Source organism: Hyla sarda, chromosome 1 (genome assembly GCF_029499605.1).
Source record: "Hyla sarda isolate aHylSar1 chromosome 1, aHylSar1.hap1, whole genome shotgun sequence".
Taxonomy (NCBI): domain Eukaryota; kingdom Metazoa; phylum Chordata; class Amphibia; order Anura; family Hylidae; genus Hyla; species Hyla sarda.
Window position 1 is genome coordinate 274403583 of NC_079189.1, and position 24355 is coordinate 274427937.

Here is a 24355-nt window from a genome sequence, read left to right on the forward strand (position 1 = left end):
GTCCAGAACGAAGCACGTACAGGTATACCCTTGCTACCTGGTACTTAAATGGGTATTCCGGGCAAAAGCATTTTATCCCCTATCCAAAGGATAAGGGATAAGATGTCTGATCGCTGGGTCCCGCTGCTGGGACCCCCCGCTATCTCCCTGCATCACCCACATTCTATGCGGGAGCTGAGTCTCCAGTTTCGGAAACCATAGACATGAATGGAGGGGGTGTGGCGTGATGTCGCATCCCCAGTCCTGGAAATCCGGAGGTTTCCGAAACTGGAGACTCAGCTCCCGCATAGTATGCGGGTGCTGCAGGGAGATCGCGGGGGTCCCAGCGGTGGGCCCACCGCGATCAGACATCTTATGCCCTATCCTTTGGATAGGGGATAAAATGTGTTTGCCCGGAATACCCCTTTTAGGACCGAGGGCATACCTATACGCCCTGTTCCTGTTACCGGGGTTTAGACCTTTCTCAGGCGCTGAGATCGCTTCAAACCTGGTGGGTCCCGGTTGCTATGGGCAGCCAGGACCCACGTTTACTGCCAGGCACCGCCGATTGGGTCTTGCATTAACCCTTTAGGTACCGCAAGTTGATTTCCGCGTCTACAGTGCAGTTAACTGTGCCCATTTGCTCACTGGGTCCTCTGCTTCTCCCAGCCAGCCATGCAGTAATAACATTGATCAATGTATGCAATCAGAAGCATGTATAGCATGGTATAGTCCCCCTATGGGGACTAAAAACGTGAATTACCCCCTTCCCTAACAAAAGTTTGAATTAACCCTATCTCCCCCCGCCCTCCCAGCCAGGACACGCCGCTAATGGCGGACATCCGCGCGGATGTCCGCCATTAACCCCTCAGATGCCGTTATCAATACAGATCACGGCATCTGCAGCATCACGGTCACTAAAATGGATGATCGGTTCGCCCGCAGCGCTGCCCCGGTGATCCGATCATCCAGAATGGCAGACGGAGGTCCCCTCACCTGCCTCCGCTGCCTTCCACGGGTCTTCTGCTTTGGTCTGCGATCGAGCAGACCAGAGCAGAAGATGACCGATAATATGGATCAGTGCTATGTCCTATACTGAATGGTATTAGCAATCGAATGATTGCTATAAATAGTCCCCTATGGGGACTATTAACCCCTTAAGGACCGGGGTTTTTTCCGTTTTTACATTTTCATTTTTTGCTCCTTGCCTTTAAAAAATCATAACTCTTTCAATTTTGCACCTAAAAAATCCATATGATTGCTTATTTTTTGCGCCACCAATTCTACTTTGTAATGACGTCAGTCATTTTGCCCGAAAATCGACGGTGAAATGTAAAAAAAATCATTGTGCGACAAAATTGAAAAAAAAACGCCGATTTGTAAATTTTGGCGGCTTCCGTTTCTACGTAGTACATTTTTCGGTAAAAATTACACCTTATCTTTATTCTGTAGGTCCATACTATTAAAATGATACCCTACTTATATAGGTTTGATTTTGTCGTACTTCTGGAAAAAATCATAACTACATGCAGGAAAATTAATAAGTTTAAAATTGTCATCTTCTGACCCCCTATAACTTTTTTTATTTTTCCGTGTATGGGGCGGTATGAGGGCTCATTTTTTGCGCTGTGATCTGAAGTTTTTAACGGTACCATTTTTGCATTGATAGTGCATTTTTGGTCACTTTTTATAAGTCCTATTTTGAACTTTGGAATTTTTTTGCGCGTACGCCATTGACCGAGCGGTTTAATTAACGATATATTTTTATAATTCGGACATTTCCGCATGCGGTGATACCATATATGTTTATTTTTATTTACACTGTTTTTTTTTTTTTTTAATGGCAAAAGGGGGGTGATTCAAACTTTTAATAGGGGAGGGGTTAAATGATCTTCCCTTTTTTTTCACTTTTTTTTCATAGGGACCTATAACACTGCACACACTGATCTTTATCATTGATCACTGGTTTCTCATAGGAAACCAGTGATCGATGATTCTTCCGCTTGACTGTTCATTCCTGGATCTCCGGCACTGAGCAGTCATTCGGCGATCGGACAGCGAGAAGGTAGGTAGGGACCCTCCCGCTGTTCGGGATGCCGTGATTTTGCTGCGGCTATCCCGAACAGCCCACGGAGCTAACCGGCAGTTTTTACTTTCACTTTTAGCCGCATGGCTCAGCTCTGAGTGCGCGGCTAAAGGGTTAATAGCTTGCGGCGGCGCGATCGGCGCTTTGCGCTATTAGCGGCGGGTCCCGGCTTCACTATGACGCGGGGTTACCGTGTAACCCCGCGTTATATCACGGGAGCAGGACCAAGGACGTTCCGGTACGTCCTTGGTCCTTAAGGGGTTAAAGTGTAATCATTTGAAAAATTCCCTTCCCCAATAAAAACACATTGTCCCATTTTCCCTAGTTCACCCCCAAAAAGTGTGGGGAAAAAAGAAAAATTTTTATACATATTTGGTGTCAACTCAATAGGGACTTATTAGGGTTATAGGTTAAACTTGATGGACTCTGGTCTCTTTTCAACCTTATGAACTATGTTACTATGTTACGATCACCGCGTGCGTAAATATCCTAACTATTAAAATAAAATGTTAATGATACTGTACAGTGAACAGCATGAACGTAAAAAAAGTCCAAAATAGCCGCTTTTTTAGAACATTTTATTCCAAAAAGAATTAATAAAAAATGTATTAAAAGATTTATATAAGCAAATATGGTATCAATAAAAAGTACAGATCACGGCGCAAAAAATGAGCCCTCATACTGCCGCTTATACGGAAAAATTAAAGTTATAGGTCAGCAAAATAGAGGGGTTTTAAACGTACTCATTTGGTTAAAATTTTAAATTTTTTTAAGCGCAACAGTAATAGAAAAGTATGTTATCATGGGTATCCTTTTAATCGTATTGACCCAAGTAATAAAGAACACATGTAATTTTTACCGTAAATTGTACGGCGTGAAAACGAAACATTACAAAATTAGCTAAATAGCGGTTTTCTTTTTAATTTCTCCACACAAATAGTATTTTTTCCATTGTGCTATACATTTTAGTGATGGCATTACAACAGACAACTGGTCGCGCAAAAAACAAGCTTAAAAAAAATACTAGTCATGTTTGATTTTTTTTGAAGGTGAGGAGGAAAAACGAAAATGTAAAAATAAAATTCTCACTCCTTAAGGACTAAGTTTTTGTTTTTTCCTCCTCGCCTTGTCCCAATTTCACCCCACAAATATATATATTTTTGGTTTTGATGTAAATTTTGATATGAAAGGATTGATGTCATTAAAAGTACAATTGGCCCTTTATATGGATCTGTAAGTGCAAAATTGAAAGCATTATTTTTAAAAGGGGAGGAGATAAAAACGGAAGTGCAAAAAGAAAATTGGCAAAAAGGAAAGTGAGCGTTCCCCAGCAGGTGCAATATCATTAAAGTCTAGAAGAGCTGTGCCTCGAAGTGCCCTGCACGCACTTCCTGGGTTTGGTGCTTACATTATGTAGACTGTTACTGGGGCTTGGCAAATTTGTTTTGAATCAAGGAGCCAGCAAAAAAAATTAGCCAGGATTTTTTTCTCTTTTAAAGGGGTTCTCCACTGCTTTAACCTTCTTTGGCCAGTTAGTACGTACTGTGGCTATATGTCATTAACGCTTTCTTTCCTGTTGCTAATGCTGCTATATGTGGTTTTTTTTGTTTTTGTTTTTTAACCTTTAACAGACCCGGAAGCTGGTTAATTCCTTAGTTTGTTGGCTTGCCTCGACCACTTTTTTTTTTTTCTTCCGCCGCCATCTTACCATCGATACGTCCCCCTGCAGGGTGTTGTGTGGGAGGCTGGCCTGCCCCTCGCTCCGTTCGTGCCCGCCTCCCGCGCTAATGAATATTCTTCCTTCATAAGCGCGCACCTCCTTACTTTCAGCTTCTTCTAAGCTGAATGCTGATTGGGCTGCTTGCGGCGAATCGGCTCCGGTGATTGGCGCATGCGCAGTTCGTCCTCGATCGTGATGGTCATCTGCGCATGTGCCATTGATGTCAGCCTCGGACCTGACACACTGGGGTTATGTTAACACTAACCTAGAAAAAATACACACAGAGAAAAAAAAAGTGGTCGAGGCAAGCCAGCAAACTAAGGAATTAGCCAGCTTCCGGGTCTGTTAAAAAAGGTTAAAAAAAAACAAAAAAAAACCACATATAGTAGCGTTAGCAACAGGAAAGAAAGCGTTAATGACATATAGCCACAATACTAACTGGCCAAAGAAGGTTAAAGCAGTGGAGAACCCCTTTAAATGAACAGATTCATTTTTAGACTTTAAGATGATGTTGTTCATCCCTTCCCGCCATAGGACCTATGCATACATCCCATCTTCTGACTTGTTGCCTCAATAGGAGGTGGTGTATGTTCTATTGACCTCCTGCTCTGCATGGTGCACTGCTGGAGATCGGTGACAGAACCCGGCTGTCAATCACGTCTGGTATCCCACTGCTGCAACTGAGATTATGCCGGTCTTGGCAGCATTAACTTCATGCATACCGTGAGAAGTACTGATCATGGCATCTATGGGAGGGGACTCCGCGTGTTTCCCAACGGCGACCCTGCTCATGTGGTCCCGATAGTTGCCAGAGCAGGAGGCCATCAGTTGGCAGCCTCCGAGGTCCAGCCATAGGCTGGATCGCACACGCTGAATGTTAGTGTAATAAATAAATAAAAATAAATAAATGCCCTGTTACCAATAAAGCCCTGTATTATCACAAAGAAAAAAACAATCTACACATATGTATTGCCCCGTTCGTAATGAGCGCTATAAAAAAAAAAAAAAAAACGCAATCAATAATTTTGGTCCAAAATGAGGAATAAAAAAGATTAAAAGGTAGCATGTATTGCAAAAATGGTACCAATAAAAAGTACAGCTTGTCGTGAAAAAATTCAGCCCTCATACGATAGCGTTGGATTAGGCCTCATTCACGTTGCTGTCAGACTCCGCTATTCGGAGTTCAGTCGGCAGTCCGGCCAGAGGAACTGGAGTTTTGAGAAGAAAAAAAATAGTGCGAGCACAATGGTCCGTCGGGACCCGATAGTAGCCATTTGCCGTTAGGATCCGATCAGCTAACATAATTACACACACAATGCCACACGTATCAACAAAGATTTACAACTAATTAAAAAGTACAAAATGTCACAAACTCTAAGAATTACATTGCTCAGTAAAAGCCTTTATCTTCCAATGTTTGTTTTTCTTTTTCTTTTACATTTTTAAGAAATTAAGACTTTAAGCCTGTCACCCAACCAGTTATTGCTTTTTCAAACATGTCATTGTTTGTTAGCTTTTTTTTTAATTACCATCTTTTTGTTTTTCAGATGTTTCCATTGCCCGTGGCTAATGGTAAGAGCAGACCTACAACACTGGCCAGCACTCCTTTTGGTGGATCAGGTAAAGACATTAAACTTAACACTATTTAAGGCCTCATAGGGGACTTTTAAATGAAATCATTATATTGCATTTACTGTATAATGCTATGCCTATAGCATAGCATTATACAGTAAGATCGGCAATCCACTGATATAGCCTGGCTAAGCCAGGCTACATAGTTGGAACAGTGATCAGGCAGCAGGAGGCAGGTAAGGGGACCATCCTCTGCCAGTTTGGCTCACGGACCCCCACGATCACGTGAGCTCCACTGAGCTGCAGGCATCTTTCACTTTAGACACCGTGGTCGGCATTGATAACTGCGTCTAAAGGGTTAAATTCCGGCCAGCGGCGGGATCGCTGCTGCCTGGCATAAGCAGTGATTGTGAGGTTACTGATAGTAGCAGACTCGCTCCTCTGAAGCAAGCGCAGCTCCTGCACTCGCTTGAAAGCTGCTCAAGGATTCAGGGCGTACAGGTGCACCTTCACCTTAACCCCTTAACGACGCAGGACGTATATTTACGTCCTGCGCCGGCTCCCGCGATATGAAGCGGGATCGCGCCGCGCTCCCATCATATCGCGTCGCCGGGACCCGCGGCTAATACCACACATCACCGATCGCGGCGATGTGCGATATTAACCCTTTAGAAGCTGACTGCAGCTTCTAAAGTGAAACTGAAAGTGACCCGGCTGCTCAGTCGGGCTGTTCGGGACCGCCGCGGTGAAATCGCGGCGTCCCGAACAGCTGACCGGACACCGGGAGGGCCCTTACCTGCCTCCTCGGTGTCCGATCGACGAATGACTGCTCCGTGCCTGAGATCCAGGGCAGGAGCAGTCAAGCGCCGATAATGCTGATCACAGGCGTGTTAATACACGCCAGTGATCAGCATAGGAGATCAGTGTGTGCAGTGTTATAGGTCCCTATGGGACCTATAACACTGCAAAAAAATGAAAAAAAAAAGGTGTTAATAAAGGTCATTTAACCCCTTCCCTAATAAGAGTTTGAATCACCCCCCTTTTCCCATAAAAAAAATAAAACAGTGTAAAAAAAATAAATAAATAAACATATGTGGTATCGCCGCGTGCGTAAATGTCCGAACTATAAAAATATATAATTAATTAAGCCGCACGGTCAATGGCGTACGCGCAAAAAAATTCCTAAGTCCAAAAAAGCTTATTTTGGTCACTTTTTATACCATGAATAAATGAATAAAAAGTGATCAAAAAGTCCGATCAAAAGAAAAATCATACCGATAAAAACTTCAGATCACAGCGCAAAAAATGAGCCCTCACACCGCCCTGTATGTGGAAAAATAAAAAAGCTATAGGGGTCAGAAGATGACATTTTTAAACGTATACGTTTTCCTGCATGTAGTTATTTTTTCCAGAAGTGCGACAAAATCAAACCTATATAAGTAGGGTATCATTTTAACCGTATGGACCTACAGAATAATGATAAGGTGTCATTTTTACCGAAATATGCACTGCGTAGAAACGGAAGCCCCCAAAAGATACAAAATGGAGTTTTTTTTTCCGATTTTGTCGCAAAATTATTTTTTTTTTTCCGTTTCGCCGTGCATTTTTGGGTAAAATGACTAATGTCACTGCAAAGTAGAATTGGTGACTCAAAAAATAAGCCATAATATGGATTTTTAGGTGGAAAATTGAAAGGGTTATGATTTTTAAAAGGTAAGGAGGAAAAAACGAAAGTGCAAAAACGGAAAAACCCTGAGTCCTTAAGGGGTTAAGTACCAGGACGCAAGGGCGTACCTGTACGCCCTTCATCCTTTAACAGGTTAGTGTCCCTTTTGTTTCTGTGTAGTTACTCTACGGGCACAGATTATACCTCTGTGCACATGTCCTTAACCCCTTAACGACGCAGGACGTATATTTACGTCCTGCGCCGGCTCCCACGATATGAAGCGGGATCGCGCCGCGATCCCGCATCATATCGCGTCGGTCCCGGCGCTAATCAACGGCTGGGACCCGCGGCTAATACCACACATCGCCGATCGCGGCGATGTGCGGTATTAACCCTTTAGAAGCGGCGGTCAAAGCTGACCGCCGCTTCTAAAGTGAAACTGAAAGTGACCCGGCTGCTCAGTTGGGCTGTTCGGGACCGCCGCGGTGAAATCGCGGCGTCCCGAACAGCTGATCGGACACCGGGAGGGCCCTTACCTGCCTCCCCGGTGTCCGATCGACGAATGACTGCTCCGTGCCTGAGATCCAGGCAGGAGCAGTCAAGCGCCGATAATGCTGATCACAGGCGTGTTAATACACGCCAGTGATCAGCATAGGAGATCAGTGTGTGCAGTGTTATAGGTCCCTATGGGACCTATAACACTGCAAAAAAAAAGTAAAAAAAAAGTGTTAATAAAGGTCATTTAAGGTCTAATAAAAGTTTGAATCACCCCCCTTTTCCCATAAAAAAATAAAAGCGTGTAAAAAAAAGTTAAAATAAACATATGTGGTATCGCCGCGTGCGTAAATGTCCGAACTATAAAAATATATCATTAATTAAGCCGTACGGTCAATGGCGTACGCGCAAAAAAATTCCAAAGTCCAAAAAAGCGTATTTTGGTCACTTTTTATACCATTAAAAAATGAATAAAAAGTGATCAAAACAAAAATCATACCGATAAAAACTTCAGATCACTGCGCAAAAAATGAGTCCTCATACCGCCCCGTACGTGGAAAAAGAAAAAAGTTATAGGGGTCAGAATATGACCTTTTTAAACGTATAAATTTTCCTGCATGTAGTTATGATTTTTTCCAGAAGTGCGACAAAATCAAACCTATATAAGTAGGGTATCATTTTAACCGTATGGACCTACAGAATAAGGTGTAATTTTTACCGAAATATGCACTGCGTAGAAACGGAAGCCCCCAAAAGTTCCAAAATGGCGTTTTTTTTTCCGATTTTGTCGCACAATTATTTTTTTTTCCGTTTCGCCGTGCATTTTTGGATAAAATGACTGTCACTGCAAAGTAGAATTGGCGACGCAAAAAATAAGCCATAATATGGATTTTTAGGTGGAAAATTGAAAGGGTTATGATTTTTAAAAGGTAAGAAGGAAAAAACTAAAGTGCAAAAACAGAAAAACCCTGAGTCCTTAAGGGGTTAAAGAGTACCTGTCACCAAAGCAAACTTTTAATATATTGTTCCTTATGTAATAAGACATTTTGCTATTTACTTGCTGACACTTTGCTATTTAAATTCTCGGCCGTTTTTTCAATCACCTTACAATCATATAAAAAGTTAATAGCTGGCTCTGTTCTGTTCCCTGACGCAAGTAAAACTGTTTGGTCTCCACTTGGACTTGCAGAAGACCAAGCACAGGAAGTACAGTGGGGATCAAAGTTTGGGCACCCCAGATAAAAATTTGTATTAATGTGCATAAAGAAGTCAAGGAAAGATGGAAAAATCTACAAGGCATCAAATTACAGTTTAGACCTTCTTATAATATGTCAACAAAAGTTAGATTTTATTTCCATAATTTGCACTTTCAAAATAACAGAAAACAAATAAATGGCGTCTGCAAAAGTTTGGGCACCCTGCAGAATTTATAGCATGCACTGCCCCCTTTGCAAAGCTGAGACCTGCCAGTGTCATGGATTATTCTTAATCTTCATCTGGGTAGACCAGGTGATGTCAATCTCAAAGGTTTTAAATGCCAAGACTCCTCTGACCTTGCCCCAACAATCAGCACCATGGGTTCTTCTAAGCAGTTGTCTAGAAATCTGAAACTGAAAATAGTTGATGCTCACAAAGCTGGAGAAGGCTATTAGAAGATGGCAAAACCTTTTCAGATGTCAATATCCTCTGTTCGTAATGTAATTAAGAAATGGCAGTCATCAGGAACAGTGGAAGTTAAAGCAAGATCTGGAAGACCAAGAAAAATACCAGACAAAACAGCTCACAGGATTGTGAGAAAAACAATTCAAAACCCACATTTGACTGCACAATCCCTCCAGAAAGATCTGGCGCACACTGGAGTTGTGGTACACTATTCCACTATAAAGAGATACTTGTACAAATATGGTCTTCATGGAAGAGTCATCAGAAGAAAACCTCTTCTACGTCCTCACCACAAAAATCAGCATTTGAACTTTGCAAATGAACATATAGGCAAGCCTGATGCATTTTGGAAACAAGTTCTGTGGACCGATGGTTAAAATTGAACTTTTTGGCTGGAATGAGCAAAGGTACGTTTGGAGAAGAAGGGGAACATAATTTAATGAAAAGAACCTCTGTCCAACTGTTAAGCATGGGGGTGGATCATTCATGCTTTGGGGTTGTATTGCAGCCAGTGGCACAGGGTACATCTCACGAGTAGAAGGAAAAAATGGATTCAATAAAATGTCAGCAAATTTTGGATGCCACCTTGATGCCATCTGTGAAAAAGCTGAAGTTAAAGATAGGATGGCTTCGACAAATGGATAATGATCCCAAACACACCTCGAAATCCACGGGGGATTACATCAAGAGACATAAACTGGAGGTTTTGCCATGGCCTTCACAATCTTCTGACCTCAACATAATTGAAAATCCATGGATAGACCTCAAAAGAGCAGTGCGTGACAGCCAGCCCAGAAATCTCAAAGTACTGGAAGACTTTTGTAAGGAAGAATGGGCAAAGATACCTCAAACAAGAATTGAAAGACTCTTGGCTGGCTACAAAAAGCGTTTACAAGCTGTGATACTTGCCAATGGGGGCAGTAAAAGATATTAACTCTGCAGGGTGCCCAAACTTTTGCAGACACCATTTTTTTTGTTTTCTGTTAGTTTGAAAGTGTAAATGATGGAAATAAAATCTAACTTTTGTTGACATATAAGAATGTCTAATCTGTAATTTGATGACTTTTGGAGATTTTTCCATCTTTCCTTGGCTTCTTTATGCACATTAATACAAATGTTTACCTGGGGTGCCCAAACTTTTTATCCCCACTGTACATGCGGGGAATGGTGAGGCATAGTTCTCGCAGGCTTCAATGACATTGCGCTTGCAATGGAACACCCACTTTCTCCTGCCGGAAACTCATACAATGTGAGCAAGGGGAAAGGTATAAAACAGCTTTTTAAAGCTCAGACTTTTTTTACTTTTTTTAAATTATTTTTTAAGGGCAGGAGGGGTGTTAGGAGTAGTTGGGGAATATAATCAGCATTAGTTTAGAAAATATGGTTTGAGCACAGGTACTCTTATACTCTGGTATGATTACTTAGCCAAATGCTTGTTCTTTTTTTATTTATTTATGCTGTTGTGTTTTTCTTCTCTTACATAGTTAGTACGGTCGAAAAAAGACATATGTCCATCAAGTTCAACCAGGGAATTAAGGGGTAGGGGTGTGAATTAAGGGGTAGGGGTGTGTTCATGTACTTCATATGATCAATGCTTTTTTTAAATTTTTTTTTTTTTTATAAGAAACCTTTAAAAATACATAGAAGCGTTCTTGCTCTGTAGTGGGTACATTTACACCTGGGTTTAACCCGATAATGACCATGGACGAGTATAGACGTCCAGGTTGGCGGCCGTTCCCGCACCTGGACGTCTATACTTGTCCATTATTCTCGTGGGTGCTGCCCAGTGCACCCACGAGATCGCGGCAGGGACTCGGCTGTATCACACAGCCGGGACCCTGCTGCACTGCCAGGACCGAAGTAAACTTCGGTCCCAACAGTTTATCCCTTACAGCCGCGGTCAGAATTGACCGTGCGCTGTAAAGAGTTCTGACAGAGGGAGGGGGCTCCCTCTGTCTCCTCTGCAGCACCCCGCATCGCGATCGCGGGGTGCTGTGTGTGGCCGGGACCTGCCGCACTGCCGGGAGTGAAGTTCATTTCACTCCTGACAGTTTAACCCCTACAGCCGCGGTCAGAAGTGAACACGCGCTGTAAGGAGTTCTTACAGAGGGAGGGGGCTCCCTCTGTCTCTCCTGCAGCACGCCGAAGCATCGCGGGGTGCTGCTGCATACCTGGGCAGCCGGAGGTTCTACAAAGCCAGAGGCACGTCCTGATATGCTGCCTGCTAGTGAAAACTGGCAGGCAGCATATAACTGCAATGCTTTAAAATACTAAGTATTCCAAAGCATTAAAAAGTGTAAAAAGAAATAAATAAATAAAATAAAAGTGTAAAAATAAAAAATAAAAATAAAAAAATATTAAAAATACATTTATTAAATGAATCTAATAAAAAAAAATGCATAATGTGTAGGATCGCATTGGCGGACATCCGCAGCATGTAATATGCTCCGGATGTCCACCATGTGATCCTACACATTATGCAGCAGTCACGGTAATGAGCTCCCTGCTGCGGCTCTGTAGCTTTGTGTGTCCACTCATAGCGGCGGATTTCCCGCCGGCAGTCATGAGCGGACACACTGAGCTACCCAGCCGCAGCAGTGATGGATATATTCGCCATGAGCGGGTGCTTATTCCCACAACATGGCGGATATATCCATCAGGAGCCTTAACTGTAACAGACAGACGCGTTATACTGCCAGCCGACCAAGGACCAATCAGAGAGGTCCCTGGTCCAGCCAATAACTTGTAGGGGTGCGGTATATAAATGGGGTCACTTGTGGGGGTGGCGGTACTGTTCTGCCCTGAAAGCCAAATGGCGCTCCTCTCCTTCTGAGTCCTACCATGCGGCCAAGGAACCATATATGGCCAAAGCGGGGGTATTTCCGAACATGGGATAAGCAGCTAAATAAAATATAGGGTGCATTTCTTTCAATATCAGAAGTGATGTACAAAAAATATGCCCCCCAAATGATGCATTTGTGAAAAATTGCAAATTTCGAATTTTTAACACTGACTTTGTAATAATTCCTGCCAAAAAACTATGGTGTTAAAATACTCACTGTACCCCCTAGCGAATACCTTGAGGGGTCTAGTATTTAAAATGGGGTCATTTGGAGGAGTGTTCCTATGTTCTACTACCTTTTTAATTTCTGCAAACCTTGCATAGCACATAAAAAAAGATGTACTTTTCAAATTTTCACAATTTCAAGTTAAATTGTTAGGCTTCTAACTAATTTAAAATGTTAATGAAAAACAAAAAAATGTCAAAATAAAGTAGACATCTGAAAGTATAAGTTTCATAAACTATTTGGTCAGTAAGTATAAATATATGCAACCTATTAGTGTTAAAATAGCAAAAAATCGTAATTTTTTGTAAAAAATTTCATGATTTTTTGCATTGTAAAAAAAAATACAAATGATATCGGCTTACTTTTACTATGTACATGAAGGACAACTTGTGACAAAAAAACAATGTCAGAATTATCATGATTGGTAAAACGTTACCAGAGTTATTCTCTAATAAAGACAGACATCCCCGATTTGAAAAAACAGGCCTGGTCTTTCAGGGGCGTACAGGTTTATTTGCATTGGTCCTTAAGGGGTTAAGTATACGGTGACCATACATGGCTTTATTGTAGAACAGTATTTGCCGCCGTATCCATAGACCAGCATTGAGAAATCTTAATTAGATTAGATTAAATTAAATTAATCTAGTCTACAGTTTGGCACCATTGCAGTTCAGTCCGGGTTTTTGCCACCAAAAAAACGGGTTCCACTACGGTTTTAACTACGGTTTCAAAACTATATAGTGTCAGAACATGGTTTTTATAGTATTGTCGTCAATTAGAACTGTAGTGAACCCTGTGTGCATATGATTTTATATATATATATATATATATATATATATATATATATATATATATATATATATAAATAATATTTTTTTTTTTTTTTTTTTTTTTTTTTTTTTACTGCTGCTGTTGGCAACATTCAGATATTCTTTACATCCATGAGCACCTGTTGTCTGCCAACGACTCTATGGGATAATGTTCTCGACATGTTCTGTGACATGTGCAGAGGTCATTGAAAGTAGGGTGGAGGTGAGTACTGTGCATCACCAGTTGTGAATGTTGTTTATAGTTGGAGGATCCTGGCACATTCTCTGTGAAGACAGGTTTTCTTAGTGGCACACACTTGTTTAAAAATGACTGATATTGGACCCAGACTTTAAAATGACAAACAAGGTATATTTACCGTAATACATAAGCAGACAAAGCATTTCGATAGGCATCCACATTTCTTCTTCAGGTCTGACCAATACAACGTAAAATCACAGGTTTAAATTCACGACCCCATGTACTGTTTAGTTTGTAATCTTATTACGGTCACCCTGGGTCACGTTAACATAATGACTGGACCTGGGGTTACAGACTTTCCTACTAGTACCACTGTATGTTATATTAATTTAAATCTGTACCCCAGCATTTATACTTTGTATTCATCAGACCTGAGGAAGAAAGGTGAATGCCTATGGAAATTATTTTTTCTGCTTATGTATTCAATATAACCATTTTATTTTAACCTCTGGGTCCAATGTCTGTCCTTTTAAACAAGTGTGTGCCACTAAGGAAGTCTGTCTTCAGAGAGAATCTGCCGGGATCCTCTTCAGCTATAAATAACATTCACAACTAGTGATGCTCAGTGCTCACTAGTGTTGAGCGGCATAGGCCATATTCGAATTTGCGAATATTCGCGTTTTATTTTCGCATATGCAAATATTCGCGTGTGCGAAAATTAACATATGCGAAAATTTGCATATATAAAAACCCGTACAAGCAAAAATTCGCATATGCGAAAATTAGCATATGCAAATTTTCGCATATGCGAAAATTCGCACACCAGTCTCACACAGTAGTATTAGAGCCTTCTTTACACTACACAAGCTGGAAGCAGAGAGGGATGATCACTGTTATGTGTACTGTGAAAAAAATTAAAAAATAAAACGAATATTCGTAATTACGAATATATAGCGCTATATTCGCGAATTCGCGAATATGCGATATTCGCGAATAAAATTCGTATTGCGAATATTCGCAAGCAACACTAGTGCTCACCTCCTCCCTACTTTCCTGCTCGATGACCTCTGCACATGTCACAGAACATGCCTAGAACATTATCCCATAGTCATTGGCAGACATTAGTTGTCCGCTTATGTATGAATAAAATCTATTTTGTTGTTTTAAAGGAAAACAGTCGTCCTGTTCACTCACCATAAACCCAATACACTCGGTTACCGTGTGGGTGAACAGGAGACTGATGAGGTGTCAATGAGTTTAAATGTATACCTGTAGTCCAAAGCTGTGTCCCTCCAAAGTTCCTCTTCTATTACTGCTGAATTGCGCACAAGAGGCAGGCCCGTCGGGCGAATTTGAATGTTCATTGGCGCTGGTCACATGAGCGCTTGTGCCTACTGAATGCTCATTTGACCAGCACCAATGAATATTTAAATTCACCCTTTCCAGTTCAACTATGTCCTTTTTTGTAGACAGGTGCCCAAAATAGCACACAATACTCGGTATGTGGTCTGACTAATGATTTATACAGCGGCAAAACTATGTCCTGGTCATATGCCTCTCTTGACATCCGATGACTTTGTTAGCCTTGGCAGCAGCTGCCTGGCACTGATCACTAGAGTTTACTGTCCAACAGTACCCCCAAGTAGTATTACTTAAAATGGTACTCCGGTGGAAGCCCTTTTATTTATTTTATCAACTGGTGCCAGAAAGATAAGCAGATTTTTAAATTACTTCTATTTAAAAATCGTAATCATTCCAGTACTTATCAGTTGCTGTATAATACAGGAGTTCTTTTCTTTTTCAATTTCTTTTGTCTGTCCACGGTGCTCTGTCCATGTCAGGAACTGTCCAGAGCAGGAGAGGTTTGTTATGGGGATTTGCTCCTGCACTGGACAGTTCCTCACATGAACAGAGGTGTCAGCAGAGAGCACTGTGGACACACAGAAAAGAAATTCAAAAAGAAAACTTCCTAGTATACAGCAGCTTATAAGTACTGGTAGGATTAAGATTTTTAAATAGAATTAATTTACAAACCTGTTTAATTTTCTGGCACCAGTTGACTTAAAAAAAAATGTTTTCCACCGGAGTACCCCTTTTTAATGTTTATTTATTTATGCACTTGGGACGTGGAAAAAAAAATATTAGGTTATCCTCCTCTGTGGTAATCACCTTTCCCAATTTAATGCCATCTGTAAATATAGAGATTCTACTCTGTAATCCCTCTACAAGGTCTTTAATCAAGATATTGAAAAGTGGACCCAGTTCTGACCCCCTGTGGTACCCCACTAGTAATTGTTACCCAACCGGAGTAAGTTCCATTGATTTCCCCCCCCCCCTCTGCTTCCTATCTCTGAGCCAGTTGCTAACCCATTTACATACATCCTCCCCTAGTCCCAGCATCCTTATTTTATGTACTAACCTTTTGTGTGGCACCGTATCAAATGCCTTAAATTCCAGATATAGAACATCCACAGCTTCACCCTGGTCCAATCTACAACTGACATCCTCATAAAAGCTGATAAGATTAGTCTGACAGGACCGATCCTGCACAAACCCATGTTGGTGCTCTGTTAGGTTATTTTCATTAAGATACCCCAGAATAGCCTCTCTGAAAAAACCCTAAAAAATCTTACCCACAACATATGTTATACTTATCCTTTTGGCTAAGATAAAGTGTCGTACCTTCCTGTTCGTGGTGTGGAAGACCACCAAGACAGGATACGTGAACCACACAGAATGGTGCAGGTGTACCAGGGCTGGCTGTATGGCCCTGAAGTGACCTGTATCTTCTGGATCTTGCCCTAAGGTTCTGATAGAGTGAAGGCCGAGGTGCAAAAGTGCCCTGGGAGTGGTGACCCCAGGGTGCCAGAACTCGCTTGGGACCCCACTTGACTGATGGCACGTAGCATGCACTTTTTTTCTCACTCTTCTGAGCACTCGTCTCTAGTGTTCCGGCCTTCTGGCTGTTGATCTGCAGAGGAATTTTTATAGATCCGTCTGGATGTCCGGGCAGTATCACGCTGTGCACATCCACTTATTTATTTTATGTTTTGTCATGGTGCTCACGTTTGTGTTTTTATGTGCACTAGGATTTGGTCAGTGTAGGGTAGTCCTTCTGGGTGTCCCTCCTGCCAGACGAGGGGAGGTGTGTGGCCATCAGGTTCCTCCCCTCCCTGACATGCCCTGTGGCACTCCAGCTTTGACAGGAATGCCGAACTGGTTTCACTGGTTCCTTGGTGGCAACTTGGTTAATGCCTAGTTGTTCGCCAGGAACACTTTTCGGTGCCTGAGTAGCAGAACCTTGCAGGTGCCTTTTGGCCCGGAGGCGAAGTGTTTGGTTTGTTGGGGAGGCATCTCTCCTGTTGGAGAAGGGCTTGCGATGGACCGTATTCTTGTGCATTTTTTTTTTGTGAACACTTACACTTTTTACTTGCTCTTGGGTGATTTGAGAGCACTTACCTCAGCTCTTCAATTTAAAAAAAAGTTATACTTATAGGCCTATAGTTCCCAGGTTCCCTTTTTGACCCCTTTTTGTATATTGGTACCACAAGGGCCAATCTTGTGGAACACTCCCGGTCATTATAGAATCTTTTATGGAATAAGGGTCTGTCCAGCACTGTACTTTAAACGGTTATCCACCATAAAGTGATATTAGTACGTTCCTGCCAGACAGTAATAGACATGCTTAGGAAGGATCTGTGCTTGTCTTGGGGCTAAATGGCTGTTTTGTGAGATTACCATAATTCTGTGGATAGCTTTTTGTGAACTGGGTATTTCCTGTTGGATTTCATTATCAAACTATACATCCCAGAGTTCCATGCTTGTGGGAAAAAAAGAGAGAAAACACAAAGCACTCCTATGTGCCGAGCCGATAATATTCAATTGAATTAGTAATGGTGCTGTTTACACTAACCTTTGTATGGTTGTGCAAGACAAGGCACAGCACTCGTGTAGGCAGTTCACCATGAAGTGGATTCCAGCTGCAGCAGACTTCCCACGCTAGCTTGGCGTGCAAACAGTAGAGTATTTCACACAATGGATTTTGGAACTAATGCGTCCGTGCTGCCAGTGGAGTAGTATTCCAAAAAGATTGTCTCGTGGTTTCTTTACGTTCACCTTCTCACCGTGCATCAGTCACCTGCTTTCCTGGTGCTGGACATTTTCTATTGTTCCCAATTTGCTTTTGGAAGGGTACGCCATCCCACCGGTCAAAGCATGGTAGCAGAAGCAAGGATCAGAGCGGATTCACCTGTCTCGTGGTTCCTTTTATTGCAGCTGACAAAGGTATATGTCACGTTCACCTTCTCACCGGGCATCAGTCACAGCTCCATAGCCGCATGTCAGCAGCAGGACAAGATATCAATCACCAGCCAAGACATCCTGTCTTGCTGTTGACATGCGGCTATGGAGCTGTGACTGATGCCCTGTGAGAGAGTGAACGTGGCATATACCCCTGTCAGCTGCAGTAAAGGAACCACGAAACAGGTAAATCCGCTCTGATCCTTGCTTCTACTACCATGCTTTGACCGGTGGGGTGGCGTACCCTTCCAAAAGCAAATTGCGAACAATAGAAAATGTCCAGCACCAGGAAAGCTGGTGACCGATGCCCGGTGAGAAGGTGAATGTGATATACCCCTGTCAGCTTATGGGAGAGGTGGGGATGCATGAACACTGCAGTTCTGCCTCTCCCAAAGAGATACATGGAGAGGGTGTGTCTGCCAAAGGGTCATGCTGCAGCTGGCACTTCTCCTGCACAGGGAGAGCTGCGGCAGAGCAGTCCGCCCCTTGCGATCAAACGCTGCAGATCTCCTTTGATGGTTTTTGTAGCCCCACTAGTAGACATCTGGCTATAGGATAAATAAAAACATATTATTCTGTGGTCACTATTACCAAGTTGACCCACCACCACCTCTACTTCAGATACTATGTCTGGCCTATTGCTTAGTATAAGGTCCTGAAGTAAGAACAGGGGGAGGAGGTAAGGGGAAAAGTGATGTGGCACAAGGGGTGGGGGGATGATTTGGCACAGGGTGAATAAAGTGGCACAGGAAGATAAAGGGGTAATGAAATTGTACAGGGGTGGATGCAATGGCACAGGTAGAATAAGGGGGGGGGTGGCATAGGGTGTGGTAAAGAGGGGGTGATTGTGCACAGAGAGTAATATAGGGGGAATGAAATAGAACTTTGGGGATCAAGGGGAAATTGTGGCACAGGGGGATAATAAAAGGGGGGGGGGGATGGATTTGGCACAGGAGGAATAAAGTAGCATGGGGGAGCGAATGATGTGGCCGGAAGACGTACAGAAGCAGACCACTGTTTAAACAGCGGCCTTCTGCATCTGTGCTAGGGGTGCAGTAGGGTATTGGCGGCGGCGGCCATGTGTAAAATTTAGGGCTGGCGAATAAGCCTGGTTGTCCCCTTTTTTAAGAGTGGATGTGGTCCCCTATTGGGTGTGTCTTTGTTATTGGGGGTGTCCCCTATTCGGAGAGTGCAAATACATTAAGTCTTATGGATGAATCTGCTCACCTTGGAGTGTTGCGCGATCAGGCACAACACTGGGAAGCGCTTAGAATAGATAGTTGTCGGGAGGCAGCCGGCCGTTGATGCTGTTGTAACAACGGTGCGGGATACAGGTAGATAGGATGAGGATGACCTGGTAGGTTTCCTCTTTTCCCATAAAAAATTTAATTTATGGCTTGTGGCGCTTCACGTGCGGACACAATGATGGTGAGGGCAATGTGTCTTTTATTAGGTAAGTATACAAGACAGCTGTGTACAACACATTTCAAAGGACTCTTCTTCCTTTCTCAGGTCAGTGTTCACTGTTCACAGACTTAACCATTTAAGGACAGTTTTATTTTTAAGTTTTCGTTTTTTTTTTTCCCTCCTCGCCTTCTAAAAATCATAACTCTTTTATATTTTCATCCACAGACTAGTATGAGGGGTTGTTTTTTGCACGACAAGTTGTCCTTTGTAATGAATTAACACATTTTACCATGAAATGTATGGCGCAGCCAAAAAAAAATACTATTTGTGTAGGGAAATTGATAAGAAAACTGCAATCTTGCAAATTTTGGAAGGTTTCGTTTTCATGCTGTACACTTTACGGTAAAATAGACATGTTTTCTTTTATTCTGTGGGTCAATAAGATTAATATTATACCCATGATTACATACATACTTTTCTATTATGCCGCTTACAAAAATCGCAAACTTTTTAACCAAATTAGGACGTTTAAAACCCATCTATTTTGCTGACCTATAACTTTTTCATTTTTCGGTATAAGCGGCGGTGCGAGGGCTCATTTTTTGTGCCGTGATCGGTCATTTTTTTTAATACCACATTTTATTGGGGAGGGGATTTTAAATTTTTTTTTTTTTTTTTTACTTTTATTACACTTTAATAGTCCCCATAGGGGACTATTTATAGCAATCATTTGATTGCTAATATTGTTCAGTGCTATGCATAGGACATACCACTGATAACTGTTATCGGCTATCTTCTGCTCTGGTATGCTCAATCATAGACCGGAGCTGAAGACGCCGGGAGACGGACGGGCATAGGCAGGTGTGGGTACCTCCGTCCGCCATTATGGATGATCGGATCGCTGCGGCAGCGATGCGGGCGATCCGATCGTACACATTAAGTGCGACACTTCTGCAGATGCCGTGATCTGTATTGATCACAGCATCTGAGGGGTTAATGGCGGACATCCGCACGATTGCGGATGTCTGCCATTACCGGCGGGTCCCTGGCTGCTATGAGCAGCAGGGACCTGCCGCGCATGACCCGAGTATCGCTCCGATGCTTGCGTTTATGTATAGGACATAAATGTACGTCCTGGTGCGTTAAGTACCATGTCACCAGGACGTACATTTACGACCTGCGTCATTTGGGTGGTTAAAAGGGTACTCCTGTGGAAAACCTTTTTTTTTTTTTTTTTTTTTTTTTTTTTAAATCACAGTACTCTCTGCTGTCATCATGACCACAGTGCTCTCTGCTGACATCTCTGTTCATTTTAGGAACTGTCCAGAGTAGCATATATTTGCTATGGGGATTTTCTCCTACTCTGCTGACATCTTTATCCATTTTAAGAACTGTCCAGAGAGCACTGTGCACGTGATGTCAGCAGACAGCTCTCTGTTCCAAAAAGAAAATAATTTAATCTGTAGTATTCAGCAGCTAATAAGTACTGGAAGGATTAAGATTTTTCAATAGAAGTAATTAACAAATCTGTTTAACATTCTGGCACCAGTTGATTAAAAAAATAATAATAATAATTCCACCGGAGTACCCCTTGAAGGAAGAGGAACCCTGCCAGGTCATCCTTTTCCAGATTGTCTACCTGTTTTTATTTGTGAAACAGTGTGATAGCCATCATCATCACTATAGCAAATAGTCAATATCTGACTGTTTCAGTATATGTTTAATTATCGCTTTGCCAGTGTTCAAATATATACCACAGTGCAGTCACATTTGTTTAGCAGGCAATTTTGTTACAGCACTGCCACTGTGCCTGATCCTGTTAGGACAAGCACACTGTTTTGTATGTGTAGATTTTCAATGCTTTAGTGGTGATACTTGTACAGCTTTTTAGAAATCCACCCAGTAGCAATACTGTAATCCTGGTTACTTTCATAAATGCTTTGAAAAAAATATTTTTAAAAGGCTCTATTCTGCTGGAGATTTTTAGTTGGCTTATTGCACATAAGGCTGCGCATAAATCATAAGCGAGCAGTGTTCATGTATTTGCTATGTGCATTATGCTCCCAGCCCCCATGCTCCCTGTGTGCCTTTTTTTCTCTCTTCCTTTTGATAAAAAAAACAAAATTCATGAAGGATGCTTTATGAATATGCATAAGCAGCGGAGATTAATATGCATAATTATGTAAATTAGATAGCAATTAAACAACCAATTCTCGACGGTGAGTAGAGGAATGGGGGAGGGTTGTTGGCACAGAAAAGCAGATAGTTGAAGGGTATTTTGCCTCTGTATTTTTGCTGGTTATATGAGCAGTCACTGTGGATGAATGATATAAACTGTAATATATATTTACATTTTACACTGTAAACGACACACAATGACAGCTGTCTATCTGATGTACAAACAAGGTATATTGACGTTCAGGTGTAAATTATGAATATACTGGAATTATTGTACTGATCAGAGAACTGTGTAGCTGTACAAAAGTCACTGCATATGCCCTCTCTTCTACTTAATCATGTCTAGGCTGGACCATTACTTTTTTTTATGGCATGTGGATTAAATTTTCAGTTTTTTCATCATTTTGTGTCCCATGTTACATAATTAAGTATTTTATTGCTGATTTTTTATTTTTGTCCCCATAACTGAAGCTCACTTATTAGTTCCAGTTACAGGGTAAATACAACCCACTGACATACTACAGGACTGATCTAGAAATTCAAGAATACCTAGTGATAACAGCAGTCAGGAATGCAGGGACAGTATCAAACAGTCTCTGCTCTCCTGTTCTGCAGCTGCAGTCTTGCAAGTATGTTCAGAGGCATCCTTGCAGAGTCACTTGCAGACTATGTGGAAAGCTTAGGCTTCTTTCACACTGCCATTAGCACACGGCAGGTGACGGCCTGCTTGTGCCGTCTTTTTCTCTTGCTATTCCCGTAAATAAATGACACCTGGCGGCCCCCATAATATTAAATGGGAGCTGCCGGGACCTGTTGTTGCCCGTTGCCCCCTGTCACGAGAACGGCCGTATGAAGTCACCAAAAAAAAAAAAAAAAAAAAAAAAAACACACAAAACTTTAACATCCATCCGTTCTCGACGGGGAGCAACTGCAGTGTGAAAGGGGCCTTAGCCCCTTAAAGGGGTTATCCAGGAATCGAAAAATAGACTTAATTTCTTTCTTTCACATTTTTTTTTAGTTTTCTACCTTGATATTGCTCTGTATTTTATGCTCAGTCTGTCAGATTCACAGACAGGGAAGGGGTGTTCCCCAGCAAACATGACCACATCTAAAGCCATACAGGGGAGAACTTCCTCCCTTACTCTGCTACACACAGCACAGAGCAGTTCAGTGTTTAAGAAGAGCTATTATTGGATAAGGCTGCACACACCCCCCTCAGCATTGCCTGATTTTGGACTTTTGCCAAGTCAGCAGTAGTCCGTCTGTGCAAAAGATAGGGGGAAATGTGCTCTGAACAAGTAGAGACACACCTAGTGGCAACTTATTTAAACACAAAACCTAGAAAACCTTTATTTATTTATTTATTTTTAACATTACATTAGAAAGGAGTGCAGTAACAAAAATTTAGTTTTAATGAGAGCCCGTTTTTCACCTTTTAACCCCTTAAGGACCCTTCATGTACGCCTACGTCATGGGACCCTGGTAGTTAAGGACCCATGACGTACACGTACGTCCGTGGGAATTCCAGTCCCCACCGTGCACCGGGCGGGGACCAGACCGGGGTGACTGCTGATATCGATCAGCAGGCACCCTGTGCAAATGTAGTTGCGTACCTCCAGCTGTTGCATAACTACATCTCCCAGCATGCCCTTCAGCGATCAGTACATGCTGGGAGTTGTAGTTTTGCAACAGCTGGAGGCACACTGGTTGGAAAAGTTTGGTTGGAAAACCTTCAGTTAGGTTCTGTTACCTGTGTGCCTCCAGCAGTTGCAAAAGTACAACTCCCAGCATGCACGGTCTGTCAGTACATGCTGGAAGTTGTAGTTTTGAAACAGCTGGAGGTTTGCCCCCCATGTGAATGTACAGGGTACATTCACACGGACGGAGTTTACACTGAGTTTCCTGCTACAAGTTTGAGCTGCGGCAAATTTTTTGCCGCAGCGCAAACTCCTAGTGGGAATCTCACTGTAACCCACCAGTGCGAATGTACCCTAAAAACACTACACTACACTAACACAAAATAAAGAGTAAAACACTACATATACACCCCCTTACACTGTCCCCGCCCCCCCCCCCCCCAATAAAAAAGAAAAACATCGTACGCCAGGGTTTCCAAAATGGAGCCTCCAGCTGTTGCAAAACAACAACTCCCAGGATTTCCGGACAGCCACTGACTGTCCAGGCATGCTGGGAGTTTAGCAACAGCTGGAGGCTTCCTGTTTGGGAATCACTGGCGTAGAATACCCTTATGTCCACCCCTTTGCAATCCCTAATTTAGTCCTCAAATGCGCACTTTGGAGCCCTGTCGTATTTCAAGGAAACGGTTTAGGGCCACATATGGGGTATTTCTGTACTCGGGAGAAATTGCACTAAAAGTTTTGGTGGGCTTTTTCTCCTTTTACCCCTTATGAAAAGGAAAAGTTTGGGGCTACACCAGCCTGTTAGTGTAATAAATTTACACTAACATGCTGGTGTTGCCCCATGCTTTTTATTTTCACAAGCAGTAAAAGGAAAAAAAGACCCGCAAAATTTGGACGGAAATACCCATATGTGGGCGTAAAATGCTCTGCGGACACACAACAAGGATCAGGATTGAGACCGCGCTATGTACAGTTGAGGCCTAAACTGGCGATTTGCACAGGGGTGGCTGATTTTACAGCGATTCTGACATAAACGCAATAAATAACCACATGTGACCCCATTTTGGAAACTACACCCCCTCACGGAATGTAACAAGGGTTATAGTGAGCCTTTACACCTAACAGGTGTTTGACAAATTTTCGTTAAAGTTGGATTGGAAAATGAGAAAAAAAAATTTTTCACTAAAATGCTGGTGTTACCCTAAATTTTTCATTTTCACAAGGGAAAATAGGAAAAAAGCTCTCAAATTTGTAACTCCATGTGTGGATGTACAGTGCTCTGCGGGCGAACTACAATGCTCAGAAGAGAAGGAGTGACATTGGGCTTTTGAAGAGAAATTTTGTCCGGAATTGAAGGCCACATGTGTTTACAAAGCCCCTATAGTGCCAGAACAATGGACCCCCCCCCCACATGTGACCCCATTTTGGAAACTACACCCCTCACGGAATGTAATAAGGGGCACAGTGAGCATTTACGCCCCACAGGTGTCCAGCAGATTTTTTGGAACAGTGGTCCGTGAAAACGAAAAATGTAAGTTCCAAAGATCTGTCAAATGCCAGTGGGGGGTGTAAATG

At 42.4% G+C, this 24355-nt stretch overlaps 1 protein-coding gene across 7 annotated transcripts in view; it reads left to right on the forward strand.

The window, feature by feature from the left end:
- The window catches only part of TCF3 (transcription factor 3), a 193452-nt gene that overhangs the window by 74390 nt on the left and 94707 nt on the right, over positions 1-24355 (forward strand). For 4 of the 7 annotated variants that reach the window (XM_056572510.1, XM_056572476.1, XM_056572505.1 and 1 more), the window contains one exon: positions 5333-5405. The exons of the other annotated variants lie outside the window; for them this stretch is intronic. In XM_056572510.1, the coding sequence (XP_056428485.1) occupies positions 5333-5405 (73 nt within the window). The remainder of the gene's footprint in view (positions 1-5332; positions 5406-24355) is intronic. 7 annotated transcript variants of the gene reach the window in all.